The sequence below is a fragment of the Cottoperca gobio genome, chromosome 10 (genome assembly GCF_900634415.1).
Source record: "Cottoperca gobio chromosome 10, fCotGob3.1, whole genome shotgun sequence".
In the NCBI taxonomy this organism is placed as follows: domain Eukaryota; kingdom Metazoa; phylum Chordata; class Actinopteri; order Perciformes; family Bovichtidae; genus Cottoperca; species Cottoperca gobio.
In genome coordinates, this window is record NC_041364.1 from 5,857,476 (window position 1) to 5,882,848 (window position 25,373).

The following is a 25,373-nucleotide window of genomic DNA, read 5'->3' on the forward strand; positions in this document are numbered from 1 at the left end:
CCGTGTTTGTTTTGTTGTTGTCATGGTGACATCGGACCGCCAAAAGAACAGAGGAGAATAATATTGGAAGAATGGCGCGGGGATGTGGTCTCGCACAGATGCAGCTTCTCCTAAAGAGTTCAGTTTCTATCTATTGTGCTCCTTCTTAATGAGATCAGCGTTCACTATCATGTTGGCGTTTCTTTTTTTCTAATTTAACATCTTGTACCTGTTGTGCTGTAGGTTGTACTTTTGATTTTCTGGATGCTGTTTGTATATAATAAAGTAATAAGACATTTACATATAATATAACAATGATACCAGATGTTATTTGTGCAAGTTGATGGCCAGCTGACAACACAAGAGCTACGATTTGACTGGATGTTGTAAACAGTGTCAGTGGTGAAACATTCTTGGGAAGGAGCACAGAAAGTAATGTCTGTCGTGTTTTCAGCAGCGACAACAATTCATTGTGAATAAAGAATAACACTGGGTAGTGAACGTTAACAGTGATAGAAGTCATGATCGACCAAAACATCTAAAAACCTCAACAGAAAATCTAAGTGACAATTGAATGAAAGTGAAACTTAAGTGCTTTTAAATCTGCTTCATATAATCTGTAATCTACATTTTATTTTGATAACAGGAAGTTCGATTGCATCTGGGATATTGAGGATCTCCTTTGCACCACGACATGTGTAGACTAGATTGATGAAGGAGAACAACAAGATAAAGTGTAACATGTAAAGAGACATTGCGGTAGAGACCTCATGTTTTTTTAGCGGGGGGGGGGGGGCAGAAGAGGAGTACATGGAGGAACAAATAGAGGGACATATGAGAGACAATAAAGCGAACTGCAGGTAGAGAAAGGTGAGGTGAGGTTGTTTGTCCAAGGATTGACAAAAGTGAACACGGAGGGAAAAATGAGAGGGGCAATAGTGACAGGAAGGTAAAATCATTGCTATATGAAAAGGAGTTGAAAGAGGAGGAGGAAAAGGCTCTGAGGGAGGGGTGGAGGGAGGGATGGAGGAAGGGATGAAAAGAAAGGCAGAGGAGTCGAGTTCCCCTACTGAGATCTCATTTCCAGCTGTCTGATAATGCTGCTCTTCTTTGGCCCTAATCTCTACACGGAGGAAATGAGAAACACACACACACACACACACACACACTTGCACACACAGAAACAGCCTCTTGAGTGTCTGTGCAAATACACACAAGTGTATACGAAACACACTCATATAGATTTACAGACAACAGTGCACAGGCACACAAGGAGGCAAAAACATAAAGTGCAGCGCTACACGTATAACAATATGTGTACAAAGATACATTTTCACAGTTCCTCTACAACCTTTCTTTCTCTCTCACACACACACACACACACACACACACACACACGCACGCACTCCCTGCTGGGAACCTATTAGCTTCTCGTGTCACGGGGTGAGCAGTGGATAATGATTCACAGATCCTTCCAGTGTCTGTCTTTCTTCTTTGTGGAGAGAAGAAAGACAGACACCGTGGCGGGTGGACAGACGTAAGGAAAGGACGACTGGGAAGACACACAACAGGTGTGGAACCAGAAAAGATGCAGACATCCATTTTCTACCTTGTTTGCCCTCACTGTGCCAACTCTGCCTTCCATCAGTCCGCGTAATGAACAACGTGTCAGTTTGATTCATGTCCGGCAGTGAAACATTCGGAGGGCATTTAGTGTAGCAAGAGGGAAATGATGCAGTTTGAATTTCTCTTCAGTGTACCCAAACTAATGCAACATCGAATGTAAATGACAATAGGACGCAAGATACATTTACTCTCTCTGTCATGCCATCATTTATGCAGCTAGAGGAATCTTTATTCTTGCCATGCACGCTGAAATCAAACGGAAATAGATGTGTGTCCTTGTGGGTGCGTTCACCGTAGCAGGTGTTGCTCTGGAAGTCCATCAGCGTGGGAAATGGGGATTATTCCCTTTTCTTTACTCGTGAAAATAACGTGGAAAGCGTATCTGATAATGTCCTCAAAGGATCCTGTATCTGAGTGCCAGTGATCTACATTGATGTTGATGAGCAGGCAGAGTGTGTGATAGTGATCTGAAAGCATTGATTGCACTGAGAGAAAAGCGCACAGAAGCATTACAGCGCCATCTACTGTCTGGAGATCCTTTTGGTCTCTTCTGCCAGGCAAGCTGCTCTGATACAGGCGACCTTACCTGCTGGGTGGGCTTTGAGGCCCACCGGGCGGCTCTCTGCCCTCCTCGCCCGGTTCTGTGCGATTCTATGTCAATATTCTACCAGTAGAAATTGCATGCACGTCTACAGAAAGTGTGTCTTTTGTCCGCTTGCCTATTGAAATAAGAGAATTCAGACAATAACTGTGCTTTTTGACTGTGACCCTTTCCTCGTCTGCTTTACCTTAGCTGTAACGCTCAACACTGTAATGGCTATTTGATTGCAGTGGCGTGCCAGCGACCTGAATGAGTAAAGGAACGCAGTCGCAATCTCATGCTTTTAAAACTGTACATTACCTCATAAACACACGAGCCACTGCAGAGTTTCAGTGTCATTTGGTGTAATTGTCTAAGCTGCGGTGTTATGTTGCATCTGTGTTTTCTTTTGCCGACCAATCAAATGATGAATCAAATGGCTAAACACGAGACGTTACAGCTTGACATCGCGCCCCGCGTGCTGTTCAGCATCATTGCAAACATAGTGGTCGGCTATCGTCTAACTCGGATTTATAGGGAGTTCGGACTATTTTTCTACACTCTTGAAGACCCGGGTGAAAGTGTGTTTTTTGGGGGGAAATAATGTGTTTTTTCATAGCTTTGGACTGTAATAGAGGTCATTTAAGAGTTAGAGTTACATTTAATGTGTTTAAGTTCCTTAGCGGTGAAGGGCTGTTCAGTAGATAGTCTTGTACCGATACAATACCCTTTGTGTTGTGTGTTTTGGACCTCTTAGCTAGTTGTTGTGTGTTGATGCCGTAGCTTAGATACTGCAATTTGCAGAGCCGGGGTCCTGTTTACTATCAAGATAATGGAGTTGCCATGCGGCTCTGCTCTGTTTGTGTTGCTCATAGCAGATTGTTGAGGTTTTGGTTCAGTTTCACAGGGTGTCTGGACTCAAACCCATGTAGGAGTTTACCACTGTGGCCCAAAGTTCAATTTCCAACTGCGGATTGTATTTATAAAAAGACACATGAGTCATAAAAATGAATTCAAACAATATGATATTATACAGCGCAATGCAATAAAATCTGACAGTCTGATGGTGGCTTTGTGCTTGCTGCTCAGCGGGCCACCCAGCTTGAGTGAGCTTACTTTGCTTTGGCTGGGGAGTTTCAGCATCACATGATCGACATGAAGAGAACCAAGGGATGGTATGATATGATTTAAAGATGGTAGTTTTATAGTAGATCACTCGTACTCTAGATTAGCAGCAATAATGTTGCTAAAAGTCTTTCTGCAGCCCTTCAAACCAAGAACCAGTGCTGCAATGCAATGCTGCAAAACATGTGTGTGTCTGCACCTAACGAGTATTTACATCATGGAACAACCTGTTGTTTGTGTTCTCAGTAATGTAAGACCAAGACGAGCAGCACCTGGAACCATCAAATGTTATTTTTTCCTTTTTTTGAATGACTCGATGCATTATGAGGTTTCTCTCAGTCGCCTACATTGATCAACTAAACGCTGCGGCCTTAATTCTATCAATCCTTTTACTACAAAACAAATGTGTCACACTGGAGAGACGCATTTATCAGAGCAGGATGCACACACACACCGTACATCTTCAGCATGGGTGGCCCCCGGTTGAACAAAAGAAACACCCGCATCACCCCCCCCCCCCCCCCACCCCCCCGATATCTCACAGAAAATTACAATAAATAATTAGTTCTTCTAGTTTCCTTTCTGTTATTTCTCTTTGGAGTGGTTGTAATGCGGTTGTCAGCCATTTTGTTGAGGTAACAACATAAAGTTGTGAAATTAGCCCGGCCTTGTAAAGACTGGTGTAGTTTTATCCTGGAAAACATTAACAGTCTGGGGCAATTACCTCTCAATGGCTGCCTTCTGCAGAGTGTGTGTGGGTGTGTGAGAATGTGTGTGGCAGAGAGAGAGCAACAATGAGGATGGTGTATGGAGTGTGTGCAAACTTTGCCCCATCTGCATGCTAGTGTGTGTGTGTGTGTGTGTGTGTGTGTGTGTGTGTGTGAGAGAGAGCATTTTGTGCACCATGTGATAGCAATATATGCTGATTGTGCTCTCCTGGGCCCTGCCCTCCCAATGCCTCCACCCCAGGTTATTTCTCTAACACACACGTCACATTTTAAACTCACGTCCCACCCTTTAACTATGTCCTTGACCTTTTTTTTCCTCTTTCTTTGCATTTTTGCTTCTCTCTCTTCTTCCATTGTTACATGTTCCCTTCTTCCTTTTGTTTTGTTTTGTGCTTTTCACCACATCTTCATCTCGATGCTTCCCTTGTTGCACACATCCTCATCTCGCTTCTTTTCTTCTACTATCCTCGTTATTTCACCTTGGTTTATTTAACGTCCTATTTGTTTGGAGCTGCATTTATTCTCTTAATTCTCGTTATTCTCGTAATGTTTTCTATTTTCCGCGCTCTCGACCTTTCCTTCTTCCATCTTCGCCATTCATCCGACAGTTCTCCTCTTCTTCTAGTCCTCCACCGTCTTATTCTCCGTCCTTCCTGCCCTCCATCCATTCTTCTGTCCGCAACCTTCATTCCTGCCATTGCTGTCCTTTCCCTTCTTCATTTATCTCCCTTCCTACTCCACCCCTTCCTCCTCCCTCCTTCACCCTCCCCCGCCAGCCCACGCCCCCCTCTCCATTAGCAGATTAGATTTAGTCCCATAATGCCGTTGGGCACCATGATTTTACCGGCTCTCATTACTCCTAAATCATCTTTTCCTTCTCTCTCTCTCTCTCTCTCTCTCTCTCTCTCTCTCTCTCTCTCTCTCTCTCTCTCTCTCTCTCTCTCTCTCTCTCTTCTTTCACTGTCTCTCTTTCTCTCTCCCCCATTTCCCAACTATAATATGCAAACACACACTTCTACACACACATGCTCACACACACATGCCATATGCCAAGGCCTGCGCACCGTAACACTCTTGAATTAGCAGCAGAGCTAGTGATTTGTGATGCAGTGTGATTGGGTGGGAGGAGAGAATTCTGTTCAATTTCTGTCTGTCCACATCCATCCCTTATTCCTCTCAATAAATTCCCCCTGGGGCATGAATGATTTTCATATCACAATGTTTGAGGCGGACTACATTCACTCAGATTTTGTTATACAAGGAAGGAATAGCTTAATTAAAATGTTACAAATGTGACAGGTTGTTTCTGGGTTTGTTTTTGTCGTGTGCAGTAAGATTGGAGAGAAAGAGACGGATGTGAAAGAGGTGAAAAGAAAGACGGGCAGAGGTGGAGAAAAAAAGAGTCGGTTATATATGCACGCGTGTGGGCGAGCGAGCAGCCATTAGTTCAGAGTGTTCATCATTCCAGTTGTGTCAGCGTCTTATCGTTTATTATGGCAGCGGGTGAGTTAGCTGTACTTTTACCCTCTGTGACAAAACTGCTGATCACCACGTCCATTTTAATCACGCCACGACAGCTTCGAGCACATTGACAACATTCATCGCCACGCTGCACTGAATGCACCATATATTAAATACCATGACATAGCGAGATAATACACAGCCTCTTAGCATGTGAGGCATATTGGAATAACATTAACGGAAAATAGACATGTATATGAAAACATTAGTTTGTAATTTTAAAATGACTTCATCAGATGATTGGTTTTGAGTTCCACAAGGAAATATTTTAATATTTATCAATTTCTGGAACCATTAATGTCACACAAGTAGATATCTATTTTCAAATTGTTTTCAAATTGTGAAAAGATATAAAGCAGCGGAACAATTTGGCCTTTCGTTTCATTATATTTCCTACTGTAATTACCGCACCTTTAACGTTGCTGATGAGGAAGAATCACAGTTGCAATTTTTCAATAGTGGCCAGATGTTAAATCCAATTAACTTTTTTTTTTTTTTTTTAAAGCTGATGAACTAAGAATCTATTTCCTGCACCTGTCCTGCTTTCTACGAACCGCAGAGAAAAGCCTCCTGCAGAGGAACAATGGCGCAGAATCTGGATCCACTCAATCTAATCTCTCAGCCTTAATGGGCACTGCTGCTTTTCAGACACACCCTGCAAAACACACACACACCCATACACACAAAAGCCATATACACACGTACATGGAAGTGGATATGGTTGCAGGCATGATAACATTTATACGAGCAGTACACAAACACTCGAGTTGTCTTACAGTTTGTCCCTCACAGTCTCAACAAGGATATGGATACAGTGGAAGGCATACACACAAACATGTATAAACACACACTCGCATAGACCCCTCTCTTCCAGTTAGCCCTGACATTAGCCACTCGCTGTCTCTAACTGGATCATGGGGCTTACTAAAGAGATTAGGGCCTAGAGACAGCATAGCAACCATGCACACACACTCTCACGTACACACAAAAGTGCTTTCCGTCTCCCTGGTTGTCTCTTTTATTCCTTTCTCTGTCTCCATTTCCCAAACTCTTCTCTTTCTGTATAGCTCTCTCTCTCTTACACACACACTCACACTCACACACACACTCTCACTCAACCAGACAGGCCCTCAGGCTAAGAAGACAGCAGCCAGTAGCCATTGTGGAAGAACGTCTGTCAGAGGAATTAGCCTACCACTGCATGGGAAGGGAGGATGACAGTCTGCTCTGTAAGCCATCACCATCACTTTATTTTACCAAGTACACGCAGACAAATACAGCCTTTGTAAAAAGCCTGTTCTTAAAATATACCGGGTGGGATAACGAGACTTGTACAGGTTTTAAAACTACACACACTGAAACTAATTGACATTCTAGTGCTGCTATTTGTAGTCTGTAATGTCATTTATTTAACGTATTACATACATTTCCAGTTTTCTCAGCTGGATTGCTTCCGCACGCATGATCCTCTGTGGGTTTTAATGTTGTGTTGCTGGTTTGTTAGGGCTAAACACGGGTTGCCAGTTAGCGTTTAGACTAATATAAGCCTTTATAGTTAACCCTTAGCAAACCAACTGATGAATTTTGCATCAAAAACGGCATCCCGAATCCTCAGTCATTATCGTCTGTGTATAAAGCTCATAAAAAGCATTCCTTATAAATTCAGATTCAGCCTCAAAATGATCAGATTTAGATTTTGTTTGCATAAATATAATCTAGTTGATTGTTGTCCATGTTTGCAGGAGAAAGAACGGTGCAGATGTACCTGGCAAGAGATATTCAATGAATGTTGAAAACTCTTTTCTAATGCTAGAGCACCATCTTAGGCTAATTATATTACTAAGAAGTAAGAACAATTAGTAGTAAACAATATTCAGATGTTTAGTACCAGGTCATTTTCATGTTATATAATGAGATCTTGGCCCAAAGTAACTCAAGAAACTTTGTTTGCACAAAAGGGACTGCATCAACCTTTACAAGGGAACACATTATGTCATCTTCAACACACGGGAGCCTCGACTCCCTTACGTCTTGCTGTGCTCAGACTCACATTCACCCGCATCGCACCCTCAATTGTTTTCCTCTCTTAGCATCATGAAAGGCCACGCAGCTATTTGTAAAACAAAGAGACAACAAAGGCTCTCTGTGTTTCTTTTCTCTCGCTTTCCTCTCTTTCATGCACACACACCGTCTCATCTCACACACATCCTCTTTCTGCCTGTCGGTTTCTTTCAATACTCTACACTTGGATATAAAAAAGAAAACACCACACACACACATCTACACACACTCTCTTTCTCTCTCTATCCCCGGCACCATGAGACACCTGCACTGTTCTGTTCCTGTGCTAAAAGTTAATTGGCCCACCGGCAAAATGGCCTGCAGTAACCTTGAGAACGCTGACCTGCTGAGAGACTGATCTCAGAACTCAGAGAGATGCCACACGCACGCACGCACGCACGCACACACACACGTCAAAGACACACATTGTACTGAGGCTTTATTGATCATGCAGTACATAGTGTTTGATATGGACACTTAAAACAAACATATACAGTAGTGCATATTCAGTGCCATGCATGATGTTCATAGAAGCACTCCCTCCGCAGCGCACACGCACACACACACACACACACACACACACACACACACACAAAAATACACACACACAAACACACACACACAAACACGTCAAAGACACACATTGTACTGAGGCTTTATTGATCATGCAGTACATAGTGTTTGATATGGACACTTAAACACACATATACAGTAGTGCATATTCAGTGCCATGTATGATGTTAGTCATAGAAGCACTCCCTCCGCAGCACGCATGCACACACACACACACACACACACACACACACACACACACACTCACTCTTCCAGCAGTCCCCTTCTTCTGTCCAATCTGCTAATTTGCGGCGTATTATTTATGGGTGCTGAGGTGCTCCCCAGATGCTTATAAAGGCAAAACGCCCCTGTCAGCTTCTTTATTCACACCTCCTCCTCTTTCTTTCTCTCCATACCTCCATCTAACCCCCCCCTTTTCATCCCTCTATTTTCTTTTATATAGCTTGCAGATAAGATAGGATTGGCATATCAAATCAGAGGTTTAGACAACTGTCTGAGGACTAAGGGGGCTCTCAAAAAGCCTTATGTTGGTTAAACAATTTCCCAAAGAACAAATCCATTTAGTCAAGGAGCTTTGGCCATTCTCAGAATGAAAAACTCCAGCTTAAATCCTCCATCACCCGTAATGCTTCAAATCCTTTTCTCACTGAGGATCATTTATTTCACATGTGAGAATCCGTTACCAGTTTATCGTTTTGATGCAGATGTATTGCATTGCGTTGCAATTATTCCACTTAAGTGTCACTTGCTTGCTTAAGAAAAAAAAAAAAAATATTATTATTCTGTTCTTTGTATGTTGCACTTTTGTTTGGCTTATTTGAAGCTATTGTTCAGCAAGGTTCTTGCTGTTCGGAGTTGTATCCTCATGATTGTTTGCAAAAGTTTCAGGTAAATGAACTGTAATGTAAAGTAATGTAATGTAATGTAAAGTAATGTAATAAGCTCAATCAAAGGTCAGTTTACCGCCTCTGTTTGTGAGGCTTTATTAAAAGAAAGCAAAAACAAATATTTAATCTTCTAAACAATGAAGTGAAAACTTACTTTAGAGTAACTTATCATGATTACTAAACACCCACAATCAGTTCTGTAGGCAGGGACGCAACCTTTCCTTGTTACACTTGTGATTTATTTGTCTTTTTTATAGATGAAGACACAACCTAACTCTCTGCTATATCGCTCACATTGCATCCTCTGCAGAGTGCAACCCACTTTTTGTAGATTTTCCTGTTTTAATCTTAATTGAAGGATTAAAATGTTCTCTATGAGTGGAGGAAATGCCTCATGTTCTTTGGCCTTCAGAATACAGCGGACAAGCCAAGAAAAACAACACTTAAAAACAGTGATATCATCTCTAACTCAACAACCTTCATCAAATAAACACATCAGAATCAAACCCATACATCGTTACTGGTTAGGTTACACAGTTACCTTTAGTTGTATAGACTTGGTGGAATTGACAGCGATTTGTTAAGAGTGAACATTGTATGCATTTGCCCTCGGATGTACATGTGAGATACAAAATCTATTACAATAGAGAGCGAAAGAAATATGTTTCATCTGTATGTCTTCAATCTATCTATCCTCCCATCCCTCCATCTATCACACTATAGTGTGCTTCTATCTATTCCTGCCTTCCTGTTAATCCAGCCTCTCCTCCCTCCATCTATCTCTCTTCTCTGCGTCCAGTTGTCTCTTGATCCTTTGCTGCCAAAGTTTTATTAGCTCTATAAATGTCCCTAAGAGCCTGCAATATCGCTTAGCTAAAGCACTGGAAGAAAAGGAAGAACTAACAAGAAGAAGAAAAAAAGGGAAAGAGAGGCAGAGTTGTAATATCGCTTAGTCCCGCGGATGACAATTCAAATAAGAAAATATATTAAAACAAAATGGCGTCAGGGACATTAAAGTGAATTAGCCAATTACAAATGACCATGTGTGCGCCCTGCTGCCTTAACCTCTCCAACAAATTTTTTTCTTCCCAATAGTAACTCATCTAAATTTGTTGGACGTCTTTCGGGCGTGGGGCCAGAAAAGCTTTTATATCCATAAAGGCCTATGGATCACAGAGAATTGCATTAAGCTGTCCAATTTAATTACAGTATCGACAAAACATAATAGATACTTACAGCCTTACGGAGAGCGATGGGCAGAGGAGGGGAAAGAGCAGGAGAGAGAGGGAAACCAAAAGTGCAGACAATGTCCATTTATAATGCTGATGCAGTGTATGTATCAAAGAAGGCGTTTGAGGAATGTGTGCATGTGTGTGTATCTATGTAGGTGTGTGTGTGTGTGTGTGTGTATGTAACTAACGAAGGATTTGCAAGGGCCCATGAGAGCTTTTGAGAACGCTTAGTTTGATTTAGATGCTACTGCTCCCCGGTGGCTGTTTCCCCTCACAAACATGCACACAAACACACACACAGCACTCAACCTACTACACACACAGGCACAATGTCACTTGGATACACACACCTTTCCACGCACACACACTGATAAAACTCCACACACACACACACTTAGTTAGATCAGTGTAATGGAGCGAGTTAGGAGAGTGGCTGTCCTGCCACGTCCCAGCCAGCCCAAGCTGTCATCCTCCTGTCCACCATGATCAATAGAGGGGGGCAATATTTTTATTCATAAAGCGCCCACTTAATTAAATCACAGGGAGTGGAGCGGAGGGGGGGGGGGGGGGATGGTTGAATAGGGGAGGAGGATGGATGAGGCGGGGGTTACAAGACGAAGCAAGGGCACCGAGTCAAAAGACTGATGAAGAATTACAAAGACTGAAAAGAGAAAGGCAAAAAAATGGGAGAAAATATGGAAGGGAGACCGTTCGGCGTGACCTCCATTACATATAGTACACGAGGATACAGAGGACAAACTAAAAGGCAATATGTGTGCGTGATATGAAGTACTTTTTACAGTAACATCTTCCATAGAAAGGACATAAAGGAGAAAGCTTTCAGGGAACACTTGCAGTTAAGTTAAGAAAATCAAAAGAGAAGTAAAGACAAAACTTGTGACGATAGAACGCACCGGACCATCGTCAGTTTTGAGGCTAATTCAAGAACAAAATTTGGCAATGAGAAATTACTTTAAGCTGTAAAAACTGTAACATATCAAACCCACACTGCAGTCCTGCTGTCTGCAATGCACTGCCAGCATGTTGGATAAAATATCCCCCCGGTTTGTTGGCACAAGTAAGAATCACTCAAGTGGAGTAACTCTGCAGCCAAGACTAGAAGGCCGTGGTTGTAATGGGAAAGTTCCAGTTTTGAATGCATGGAGCTATATGTCTGTGGCATTGCCAACAAGCAGCATTTATAGTCACTAAGTTTTCCCAGGATAAATGATGGTTAGAGAAAAAAAGCTTTTCAACTTGCCAACACAATAATAGTTGGAGTAAACAAAAGCTAAATGTGACTGATTTCCACTCAGATGACACACGTGCAACAGAAGACCTCCCTGTTTGCTGTTGCACCACCACAATATATATATATATATATATATATATATCCATAAATCCATACATGTGTCAATGTCAACGTTTTTTCAATTCATGCACTCTCACAAAAAGTGAGACACAAGTTTAAAAGTCATAACATGAATTAAATTGAACCTCTCTTCTATCCCAGGAATTAAAAATGTTCCATATATTTTGATTATCTATCTTAAATATAAAATATTAATAGTTAGTTAACATTGTATAAAGGACACTTTAATTAGTTCCAAAGGTTACAGACACCATAGGTTATTTAAATGACTATTACAGTACGGCACGACGCACTGTAATACCTGCTGCATGACTTTGGTCTTACCCTACAGTGGAGTGCCTTAAAAAACAAGAGGAATATGAGCTAGCCAGCAGTCGATATTTATTACTCTTTTATGGAACAATATTAAATGCAGTTACAGCCCCCAAGGGAGAGAAAAAGAGACAGAGAGAGAGAGAGAGAGAGAGAGATAGTGGGAAGGGTGGAAAAAGAAAGTGAGACAGACATGGAGAAGAGAAGTGAGAGGCTCCGGCTAACCATTGAAGGTCTCTCAGGTTTCAAACTCATTGGTGCCACCTCTGTCTTCCTTCTCTGTCTTCCTCCTTCAGTTTTCCTCTTTCTCTCCTCTCTCTCTCTCTCTCTCTTTTCAATCTCTTCCCTGGAGCCCAGCCAAGGGTCATTTCTCTCTTTCTTCCACTACAGTCACTCTTCTTTTAATAAAAGACACACACACACAGAGATGCATACATTGCCGCCCATCCACTCTCACTTGCCTGCTGTTTCTTTCACGCAGAGACACAAAGTGTACGTGACACACGGCTCCACACCTTCGCCGCCCTCCTTGTCATTTCTGTCTAACTGAGACCTCCTGTGATGCCATCTGACACAAAGTCATATGAAATCAAAGAGGCTGTTTCCACTACTCGCTCGCAGGTTAATGGTTCAGAGTGGACCTTGCTCATATCTGCACGAGCCTGAGGGCGGATACATCTAATATCTGGTCTCTACTTTTACACAAAATAGTGTAGGGGGGGGGACATAGCCTGGGAGAAAAGTTAATTTGGTCGGTTATAATGGAAAGAGAGAAAAAATAAGATGTGTGTGTCCCCTCTGTTTTTATATCTGCATGTGCGCTGCTGAAGCATATGCAGGTACAAGTATGTGTTCATATGCACAATGTGTGGGTTTAAAGGGTCGGTATCCGAGATGGCACCGTTTTTTGCATTGTGTGTGTGTGTGTCTGTGTCTGTGTCTGTGTGCGTCAAAGGGTTAACAGTAATATCCGAAGTGGCAAAGGATGACCTGGCGAGTGTTATTATTCTCCTCACATGAATAATGGAACTTAATATGGAGGACGTGGTCGCCGGGAGCACACACACGCACGCACACACACACACACACACACACACACACACACACACACACACACCTACACACACCTATATATATATATATATATATATATATATATATATATATATATACACGCGACCACCAGTACCCCAAGCCGAGGAGGATCTCTCTGTCATCCTCAATCCATCCAGACTTCTAGGGGCCACAGAGATGCAGCATGCCCAGAGAGGAGAGGCCTTGGCTGGGAAAACATTTACCAAGGGTGGGGGATCTGTGTGGTGAAAGAAGAAGGTCTGGAAGACATTTAGTCAAAATTCAATCAATCATACATTACTTAGGAAGCCATGACAAACATTGAATAGATAATGGAAGAGAATTTCTTCTTCTTCTGTCTGTTGGACCTCGTCTTTTTCTTCACGTCCTCCCCGTACAAATGAAAACTCAACATATCTTGAACTTTTGTGAACTTCTGCATTGTTTGTCTTGTCTCCATCCATTCCTTCAAGATTCCCCACTTCCTCAAAAGATATGCAGTTGTTTTCATAATCAGTATTACTATAATTTACAGAATTTGTCCTCCTAATAGAACTGATGTATAATTCAAACAGCCATCCGTCTCTTTAATAGAATTTTTTGGGGATTAATTGCCTGCTCCTTCAAACGCTGTGGCAATAGAGGAGGACCAAAATGGCTAAATCCAATAATTGAAATGTTGGAGCAGATTGCTAGACACTGATGTACAAACCGTCCAGCTATACACGTGTGTGTGTGTGTGTGTGTGTGTGTGTGTGCGGTTATTCTATCAGTGAGTGTCCTTTTCAAGTACCACAAGCCAATCTCCTGTTGGTTATAGCCTCTGCTCTTCTCAAAGGTCGGCAAGAATGACTCGCGGAGAGACGGGAGGAGGACAACTGTTTACATATAAACATAATGCATCTCTGCTTGTTGAATGTGTTCAGACACGAATAATACATTATTATAGAGTAAAGAGTCTTATTTTTTGTGTCCGCCAGTACATCAGGTCATATCAAAACTGTGCCAAATGGCAGCCACAGTCCTCTGCCTGGCCCTGAAAGCCTATTTCCTCAATCAGCTCTTTACCATAAGCAATGGGCTCCTGAACACAATTCCTGCAAAAGTTTGAATATTTTAGTTTTTTTGTTTCGTCTGTGCATCAATTAGTTTTTGTTTTTTTGCAACATTTGAATCAAAATTTGATTCAATTGTTTGCATTCAGTCAAATCTGTTGGATCAGCAAGTCTTCAGTAAATAATGAATATGTTTGTTTACCGACCTTTAACTGTGATTGTTTCACATTGAGTAATGAATTATTAACTTTATGGGGAAGAACAAGATTTGAATCATATCGTCAGTGACTTCAAGACGATATCATTTCTCCGTCTGTGTGTCTGGTGGAGAGGTGGAGAGCACGGTCAGCTGCTGACTTTCTGAGACTTCGTAGTCGACTAACTCTCTCTGCCAGCGACCAACACTGGAATCACATTTTTACAGCAAATCCGTTCTTCTCTGTTTCAAGCTGATAAGACCTTTGTATTTCAAAAAATCTTGCCTCGTGCAGCTTTAAACAATTACAACAAACACATTGACACATACTTTATCTGACTATAAACACATTTTACTGATAGCAATCCTCATTGTATCCTGTCTAGTTTCCAATAAAATGTTGACGAGGTTTCCATCTTTTGTTTACACCTCCCTAAATGTCACCCAAAGGATTTCCATAACCCTAAAACCAATCGCACAAATGGACAACTGGTAACCGTGTGATGAAAACTGAATCCGAGCCTTGTTGACATATGAGTTTTATTATGGTGGCCAAAACTGTGGACTCCCGGAGCTGGTGTCAGTCATTCAGCTGGAGTCATAACGGCAGACAGAGAGACACACAGTCTCATAATGGCTTTTATTTGACTTGGATGACTTTCCTTCTGTTAGAAGCAATAACAAATAAATATCATGGTGGGTAAACAAAACAATAAAAGATTTATTAGCCATGGAACTCCTTTTTGAAATATGACTTTTTAATGTGTGTTTTTGTTTTTTTTAGATCTTGTTCTCCTGCTTTCTTTCTCGTTTCTCGTTTTTTTTTTTGGTAACCATTGTCCTCTCTGTTTGTCAGCAGTCCACACAGGGCAGGGCGGTATAAAAGATATAGTTAGTTTGGTAGATAGATAGATGGAGATATAAATAATGGAGAATAATAAGAAAAGGAGTGCAAGAGTACAGCTTTGCTTTCTATCTGGTTCCTATTTGCTCTGTCAACTTCATCATGGGAGCAACAAAGACATGGAAGAAAAACAAAGGCCCTAAAAAAATTTTTTTAGCCCATCCCGACCCAAAAAGTGTCAAAACCTTCAATAGTAAAAGTGTAAACACAAAGAATATTTTCCGGCTGTGCTGCACATTAAAATATCATAACACCATTCCTGTCCATCAAATGTTTGCCTTCTTTTTTTTTTTTTTTTTCGTGCTCCTTCGTTACCGCAATCGCTGAGCGAAAATTGCACATAAAAGCACATATTTCCTTTGCCTAAAGAGTATACAATGCCAGCCACATACTTTTCCCATCAAGATCTGGGGAGAGGAAAAAAAAAAACCGCTCATCTCTTGTCAAACAAAAGGAATGAGCCAGAAAACACAGGGCTCAAAGGGAGATGTCCAAAACGATGAAACCTTGTTAGTTTGAGGAAATGAGTTTTCTGTTTTCCGAGCACGGCTTGCCAATTAACATTCACAGTCCTAATAAAAGTTGATTGGCTCTGGAATAATGCACAACCAATTTTCCTCCTGTGTACGTGAACGTGTGTAAATTAGGCGGCGTAAGCATATACAGTATGTATGGGTGTGTGTGTGTGTGTGTGTGTGTCTGTGTGTGAGTGTGTGTGTGTGTGTGTGTGTGTGTCTGTGTGTGTGTGATTGCCCGTCTGTGAAAATTGACCAATAAGTAGCTGTGTTTCTTAAAAGCGTGACAGGAAACTGTAATGAATAAGGTTGATGCATAATAACCTTTCTCCACTGAGAAGTCGGCTGATTTCCATACTGTTTGTGTGCGTGTGTGTGTGTGTGTGTGTGTGTCAAGGTCAAACGAAAAAGTCCAGGCGGTGGTCTGTTGTGATTATCCGAGTGTGTGTGTGTGTCGACTATCTAACATGTCTGGTCAAGTATTTGTGCCGCTGATTGGCTTTGTTAGCATGTGTTCGGTTTGTGTGTGTGCGTGTGTGTGTGTGGTGTGTGTGTACTCAACTCAGGCCTGACTGGCAGGAATATAGGGTGATTAGCTTGTCTGATATTTCATACCTCTCTAATTACATTGTGCTTTCTGAACCTGGTTTGCCTGCCAGGCCTTCTCCCCAACAAACAACACTAATAGAGTTAAGGTGAGGCTCTTGTGTCACGTCAAGAATCATTTGGCTCATATCGGTATTCATTAGGGAGGGATGGAATGGAAGGAAAAAAAAACTTAGCGGGGTCGTTGTATGTGCTGCCATGTTCAGTGTGTGTGTGTGTGTGTTAAAGGGAAAGGGAAAAAGTGAAGGCGATTTAAAAAATAAATGTCAATAGATGTGTGTGTGTGTTCTAATGTTTCTCAGAATAGCTTAATTTTTCTGCCAGAGCAACGTTGCGCTGACTCTGACTCTCTGACTCTTTACCCCACCACTGCCTCTTCACACACGCACACACACACAAAGAGTTTAGGGCAGTAGATGGACTCATGCCAACAGTATTGCTGATAGTTCTTTTGTCTTTGAAGCTCTTTGGACCAAATTGTTCCACTGATCATGAACGTCATATCATTCTCTCTCTCCCTTTCTCTCCGTCGCTTCCTCCTTCCGTGCCTTTGTAAGGTAATTGGCCGTGTGTGTGTGTGTGTGTGGGGGGGGGCATATATCAAATGTTTGTGGTTTTGTTTGACTCCATATATCTTTGAGTGCTGGGAATACCTCAACTAATGTCTCGTGTCTCTCTTTCTCCACAGAGACCTCAGCGAGAACCAGATTCAGGCGGTTCCGAGGAAAGCTTTCAGAGGAATCACAAATGTCAAGAACCTGTAAGCACATTCACTCCATCTGTCTTTTCTCCCACCTATCCTGCCTTTCTTTCCTGCACCTTGTATCTTTTCTTTTATCTGTGTTAATAAGCCACATTTCTTCACAGAAAGAGTTTCCTTTTTTGTAACACCCTAAATGTCACCGACCAGCTGGTGTCTCAGTTGGTTTTGCAGACAGTCCAAATATTTCAGGTGGAATTTTAGTGAAATGTTTATAATATGAGACGCAGAAATCTTTTCATTTGAAGAAATGCTGCAGCCATAAAAGCATCATATCTGTGGTTTAAATATTGCACTCAGTGTAAACATCATATATTATGTAGGTATGTGCTGTACTGTCAGACTGAGTGGAATAAGATTGATCCAGCATTAAAGCTATGTAAGGGCCGTGGAGAATTATACGTTAGGAATAATACATGGATTTTGCTTGTGTCCTTGTATCCTTGTGTGCACATTTTACATTTTATGACACAGCATTTGAAGAAATCTGTGTTTCTTTCCAGAAATGGCATCAAATCTTATTTCTGATTCACACATTTGGATTAGTTTCACATGAAGCATCTGTTATTTCCATCATTATTTCCTGCACCTCCTGACTCTATTTAGCATTCTCCTCTTCTTCACGTCTCCCTGTCTTCCTCCCTTTTCCTCTTTCTCTTCCACAATATTCCCACTCTTCTCATCTTCTTCTTTCTCCTCCTCCTCCTCTCCTCCCTTCCTGTCCAGAGAGGTTTTGTCCTCACGTCAAGCGCTCAATAACCCCCCTGTCATTTATTCACCACATCCTCATCCCCAATAGTGTGATCAATACGCTGCCAAATCAATGCCTTCTCATCAATAATGGCTGATCAATCCGGCCTGATGCTGCATAGGAAACTACTAGACAGACTCTTGGCCGTAAACAATGTCCTCAACACGAGATTGTTCAATATAGAGTGAGATAAGATGGAATAGAACAGAACTGTGTGGGATAATAAAGCTGGATGATCCTGGATGAAAAAGAAATCCAGATGTGCTCAACAAATCTTCTTTTTGTAAATGAAAGTTTGCCGTTGGGTTTTATCAGTCATGACTGACGTGACGGAGGGATAGAAAAACAGAGCAGGGCATTACAACTACAAGATGCAAAAAAAGATAATAATCCATCCTTCTGGATGCTCCGCAAGCCGGCCTCGTTTCACTGCGAGAGCGGTTGACTGAGAAAATAAACAAATAAACAATACGCTTTGGCTTAATGAGATAGAAAGTAAAAGAGAGGGAGATGACTGCGATTGTATTATACAGATCTTCTTGCTGTGATTCGATTGCAACGTGAACAAATAATAATAATCAAATGCCGTGTGTGTGGGAAGGACTGCATGTTGGGTAAATAAGTTCAGAAAAATTGATTTTAAATGATCATTGCAGTAATGATGCAATAATGGGTCATATTTGATTGCATGCCAATTGTATTTGTCATATTTATTCACTGGACTGGTGCTGGATAAAATTAAATCATAATTCTATTTCTATTCCATTATGCCAATGAAGATCATGTAATGTGAATGAAAGCTCCAGAACAGCTACAAAACGGTTGTGGTGAAGTAGTTTTCTTTAGCTGCAGTTTGCTAACTGGGCAAACTCCTGCTGACGGTCATGTGATATCATGAAAAGCTTTAGAACAGCTGCTAAATTAATCCGTTCTGTGATGAGATATTTATCTCAACTGCATAAATTTCTCATTTTAGTCTCTCGCTGACATATGTTTGGTCGTAGTGTTTGTTACTGAGAGAAATCCTTTTTCCACACACGTGTTATTGTTATGTTCCTTTTGACCCCTTTTGTGCACGTCAAACTAGTGTGTTCTCCACACAAAAGTTATGATTTCAGATGGATTTATTACCAACGGAGATCTCTGGGCCCGGGTTTGGGTTGGCACAGTCGTCACAACATTTATCCTCACTAGCTAAAGTTTAGCCAGTAATCACAGACGCACTTACAATAAGCACTTGGATTTTTATCCCATCTCCTTATAATTCAAATGTATGTGTTCTTGAATTGTCAAGATCTATTGTGTTTTTAGCACTTTCTTAATCAGGCGATCGGCGGGATGATTAATAAATGTGCGTGCGTGTGAGTGAGTGTCAGCCGTGATGGCCGGGCTCCAAACCTCTGAGTTCATGTTGGCCTCTGATCATCTGATCCACTCTCTCTTCTCACGTCGGACACAATCCATACTAAACGCTACACACCGCCTGACCTCTTTGACCTCTTTGACCTCACACTCACTCGGGTTTTTCACAACTATTTGCAGTTCGGTGCCAGAAAACCCGCAGAGCGAATCACAGCTTAGTTTGCAGCACCTAGCGTGTCTTGGACCTGTGTTTATCCGGGGTAATACCCTGTGTCACATTAATACATTAACACATACACCTGAGAGCCGCCCAGTATAACCACAGTCTCCTACGGTCTGAACAGGTCCAATGTACAGCAGGTGAGGTTCAATATGAGTTTCCAGACTTTGCACATTGGATGTATTCCACTCCCTGCCCTTACCGCTTCAACGCCAGCTTCTGTTCTAACATGGCTCTTACACTTTTTTGCCAAAGCTATAAAGTCATATCAATCAAATTTGACGGTAAAATTGTCTCTTCCCTCGCTAAAATGTTTTGCACTAAATTGCTTTGACCTACAAAGTGAATTATTTAACTTTCTTTTCTGCCAAAATTAGGAGTGACTTATAAAGGCTTATAAAGATCATTAATTTCTTCTTCTTGCTTTTTTGACGTTTTACAGCACCTCCACGTCCTTCTCCTCTTCCCTGTTCTCCCCATCTTTCTTTCTCGAAGCTACTTTCTTACACTTTCTCCTCCTCCTCCTCCTCCTCCCTCCATGTTTCCCTCCCTTCAAATTGCAGCACTTTCCCTTTCCTCCTCTGCTCTCTGTCTCTCTCCCTTCATCTGTCATCACATCTTTATTCTCCATCCATCCCTTCTCTCACATCATCCATTCTTCTTCTTCCTGGTTCTCTAATCCCATCATCTGTCTGTCAATCTTTTGTCTTTTTTCTCTCTCTCTCTCTTTTTCAATTCAATTCTCTTTTCTTTTTTCTTTTACTCTGCTCTCCATCCATTCCTCCCTCCTTCCTCACCATCTCTCCCGCTAGCCTCCTCCCCTCAATTCTCTCTTTCCGTCTCTCACATTCTTTCCTCACTATTTCCCTCTTTTTCCACCCCCTCCATCCCTCCATCCCTCCATCCCTCCCTCCATTAGACAAGGTGACTCCTGCAGTAAAAGGCTCAAACCCTCCATTATACCACAGAGTAAAAAAAACCTTCACGACATTCTGTCCCTGGTGGACACAACATTGATTTTCTCGTAGGTCTCCCCCCCCCACCTCACCTCCCACCTCTCACTTTGTCCCTATCCCCGCCACTTTCCCTTTCTCCTCTGTCTCTCTCACTCACTCTCAATCTATGTCTCTCGCCCTTTCGGTCTCCCTCAGAGGGTCTCTATTCGTCTCTCATGGTTGTTCCCTTTCATGCTGCCTGGTGGCTACCGTAGTATCCATTTATTGCACTTCTTTCACACACATGCAAACACTAACACACACACACACACACACACACACACACACACACACACACACACACACACACAGCCACGGACCCTTTCGACCCGGCTATCAGATTGACTGCTTTGCTGAAACTGCCACGAACCTGGCAAAAACAATTATTGTAGTCTTCTGCTAACCTAAGGAGACGGGTATATGCCATACATCTGTGTGTAGGTGTTTGTGTGTGTATAATGTGTGCAAGTCTATACATTGTGCTGACTGCTGGCCCTGTCATCCCCCAAAACTCAACCTGTCAGTCAAACGACAGATGATAAAGGTAAATGTAGAGTTAGAGCACTGTGCCAGACGCTATGGTTTTATCTGCCGTACAGTATCATGTCACATTCAGGACGTTTGTTATCGTATCTAATCTTATCTGACTTTCTATAATCTAATCTTCCTGTCTTGTCTTGCCTCGCCAGAAAGGTCTGCATGTTAACCACACCAGTGAATGTCCAACGTCGAATGTGGTTTCTTGTGCCACCTCACACCTTCTCCTTTCCTCGCTGCTCCTGAGCTCATGACAAAGTCAGGAAGCTGCAGAGCAAAGCATCTTATGGAAAACCAGATGCCATGTCATTTCCGTCAGTCATCTGTGTCAATTGTAATCGCTGGTGGCAAGTTCCTTTCACACACATTAAGTGACAAAATTACAAACGTAGCTCCGAACAGTATCGAGCAAGCTGTCCACAGAAGACCGACTGACCCTTTGCAACACCACTCGGGGCAGTCTGGGGTGTCGGGCGGCAGTTAAATAATTTCTAAATATTTATATTATATTGACTTTTAGGTTTTTGATCCATCAAAGTCAAGCTACTATAGTGCAGTCCTAACATGGAGGTGTTGTAAAAACATCATTAAACTCTCAACGCCTGTGTATCTGTGACCTACAACCACTAGCTCTCCAGCTAACAGGCTACATGCTAATGGAGTTAAACCTCAGTTGAACTCGATTGTGCTTTGTTCATTCTGAGGTTTGTTCCAAAGATATAAAGATATGTTTCTGTCTTAAAGGGATATTCTCACAGCCAAGCAGTTATTGCAAGAGTTAAATTAGCCATGTGCAGAATGTCCAACAATAGCATTAACCCCCGTATGCCCATTTTTTCAAGGTCAACTCAAAACTCACTCATTGTTTGTTGTTTATGTTGCAAAGTATCTTTTATTAAATGACTTTTGTCACAACTCATTCAATCCCCTCAGGGTGTAATTTGAGGCAAGCTCATTTGCGAACATAAAATCACAGCAAACAATTAATTCAAACATTTAAAAGCAATGAAAGAATGCTTAATATATTAACATAAAAATAAAAATCAAATAAGAATCTTCAGAAACTGTTTTCATCTGACATGCAGATATATGGTATGCATCATAATATGACGTTATGAGTTTAAGTTGGACACTTTAAAAATACACAAACATAAGAAAAACAATACATTAAATTCAGGCTCATTTAAAGCCTGAAATTAACAAAGTTAAAGAGAACACAAGATTAATATACAAACAATAATATGATTTCATAACAGTGATTGCAAACTTCTTCCTCAAACTTATATCAAAGTTATACAACAATATTCAGTAGCTGCTGAAAGGCTTTCGACTTACAGATACAGAGAAGCGAGATAAATGTGATCAACCACAGATGCTGTATGTGTACAGTTGTAGTCACGCTTAAGTCACTACATATGTGAGTCAGTCATGCTGGGAGGCATATAGCAGTAGTTGGCTTACGGAGAAGCATGGACGCATCAGATAAGATACAGCTGTTTCATATGCCCTCACATTGCACCTCAGTGCCCACAAAGACACGCTTTTTATCTTCTGTCGCCATCACGTCCTCATATTGTACCTTGTTTTCCATCTGCCTGCCTTCTCGCTCTCTTACCCACTTTCTTTTATTGTGATAAAATGTAATTCATTTTCCCCACCGGGTCCACCCATGCTCAACATCGACACACTCACAGCCCCTTCAGGTGGTTTGTGAAGACTGTGTCCAGAGACTGTAATATGAAATTTCTTCCAACAATACAACCATACAGTATATCAGGGTATGAACAAAAAAAAAGAAAGAACCAAACCCATGGCTTTACCTCTTTACCTTTCTCCTTCCTGTCATCCTCTCTTTTCGTTTCTCCCTCGTAAAATGCCTCCACTCTTCACGCTTCCCTACCCACAATGCAGTGCAGGATGGCCGTTTGTTTGAATTATGACTACAGCGCCTCAGAGAGAGGTGAGAACATTGTGTCGGCTGTGTGCACATGCGCACACACACGCACACACACGCACACACACGCACACACACGCACACACACGCACACACAAGTTTCTCACCTGCACGGTTGTGTGTCTATCTCTTTGCAGATGGTTGCCTTCACTTGTTTTTTTTTTATGTTTACCACAATTCCAGCAATGGACAGCTAGAGCCGGGCATTTATCCAGCAAGTGCGTGTTTGAAAATATAGAAAGGAATGATTTATAACGGCCGTCCTTTTGAGAGCAGCGCATCTTTAAATGAAGGTGACACCTGGAGGGATAACACACACACACGCCTTGCACCAATATGCAAAGAGCGGTGTGGAAGAACAGCGAAGACATGATAGCTTTCATTCAGCAATTGTTTACTCAGATTCCTTCTTTGACCTACGCCAGCTCCCTACGCACTTCCTTAAATCACAGGATGTGGCCTATTCATTACAATCGTGACCAACCGAGACAGGAGGGAGAAAATGTCAATAGGTGTGTTTGGATTGTAACCTATTTAGCAAGATCTTTCTTCACAGTGATTGGATGTTGGATTCAGTTTTGATGTGGAATGTACTGAAGCTCACATATAGCAAAGCACAATCTTCAAGTGTAGTGGTTAGTTTCAGACAGAGACAGAGACACTTCTATGTTCTACCATAGACCGGTAAATTAGATTTTCACAGGGTTGCCTTTATTTGACTTGAACTTCAACATTAGACAAATGTGTTTCCATCTTTTTTCACTGTTTATTCAACAGAGTTATACAAATCGTAAATCCACTTCAAGCAATGTAAGCAGAAATTCAATTTTGTCTAATTCGATATGCAAAAAAAAAAAAAGACTTGGATGGAAAGCCACTTGGTGTCCTTGACTGCGTGTACCAATCTCAGTCTGGAACACAGTTAACAGCGCTGGCCTTGTACTGTAATTATAAAACATGTACATGGCTTCCTGTACCCTTGAACATCACTGAAAGCAGAGGAATAATTTGCAAGTCTAAGCCTATCCTGTAAAGTGCAAACCCTCAATTAGTGCATGAAGGTCACACGCAGAATCAGCCATTGCAGATGTACATCTACCCTGCATTAATACAACATCGGCAGTACTGCAGGTTTTCCCAACATTTGCTGTCGGAGCCATCGGCACAGCAAAGCCGCTTCAACTGTCTCACTTATACAAATGCATTAGTATCATAATGCGATTTCTTTTAGATAGAAAGAGACTGAGTGGAGACAGGGCGAGATGGTGAGATAGTTATAAATGCAAACAGAAGGTTTTAAAGAGAAAAAGAGAGAGAGCGCTCTAATCAGCCCGTCGCTTCTACATTCCCAACACATCCAGCCTCAATCCACTTACATCTACCCCTCATCCTTCACCCCCGCTACGTTCTTCTGTGTCTCTTACTTTTTATTTCCATCCGTATTTTGTTGGCAATTCTGGCTTTTCATTGTCCTCTGCTCCGGTTCTTTGCTTTCTTCTCTCCAGCAGATCAACATTTCTTTTTTTTCCACTCTCTCATTGTAACCCAATGTCTTTGTTTTATAGCTCTTTTCTGCCTTCTTTCCTTTGTACCTTTCTTTTGAATCACCACTTCTGCTGACTCCTTTCTTCCCATTCTCATACCATTCTTTTTCCCCTCTTTCAGTTTCCTCTTCAACACATTCACCTCCAGAAACTTTGTTTGTTTGTGCATCTCTGCATTGCTCTTATTTCTTGGTATGTACCTATCTAAATTTATAGTTTATTATAGTTTTTCAGGGTTCCACTTTGGACCAACTTTCATAAATATAGTCCAAATTGATGTAACTATACATTTACCTGCAATTAAACTCACACTTGTACATATATACATTCCACACACAACAGAAAGCGATTACCAAAAACATTAAGCATACTTGACACATGCAGTAACTTGGTGACTTCTTTGAAAGTTGTTATTTCTGTTGTCAGTTACCTCACAATGGCCACAATTGACCAACACACACAAAATGATATACTGAAGCAGTGTTGAAATAAAAGGTCCAACACCACATCACTGTTTATTCAACGTGTTTCCAACATGCCTACATCACTATTAATAATAATAATAATAATAATAATAATAATAATAATAATAATAATAATAATAATAATAATAATAATAATAATAAGATTTATTTGTATAGCACCTTTCATACAAGAATTGCAGCCCAAAGTGCTTCACAGCAAAAACATAACAATTAGTACAAGGACAGAATAAGAGCATTTACAGTACAATAATCACAGTGATGATGTACATGAGTGTGAAGTAGCATTACAAATAGTATAAAATAGCAGAATTAAAATAGTATAAAATATCAGAATTAAAATAGTATAAAAAAGCGGAATTAAAATAATATAAAATAGCAGAATTAAAATAATATAAAATAGCAGAATTAAAATAATATAA

At 41.3% G+C, this 25,373-nt stretch overlaps 1 protein-coding gene across 1 annotated transcript in view; it reads left to right on the forward strand.

Annotated features, from left to right (window-relative positions):
- LOC115015000 (slit homolog 3 protein-like) overlaps positions 1 to 25,373 on the forward strand; it is a 146,476-nt gene that overhangs the window by 116,454 nt on the left and 4,649 nt on the right. Inside the window, exon 5 of the mRNA XM_029442162.1 lies at positions 17,035 to 17,106. Coding sequence (XP_029298022.1) covers positions 17,035 to 17,106 — 72 coding nt within the window. The remainder of the gene's footprint in view (positions 1 to 17,034; positions 17,107 to 25,373) is intronic.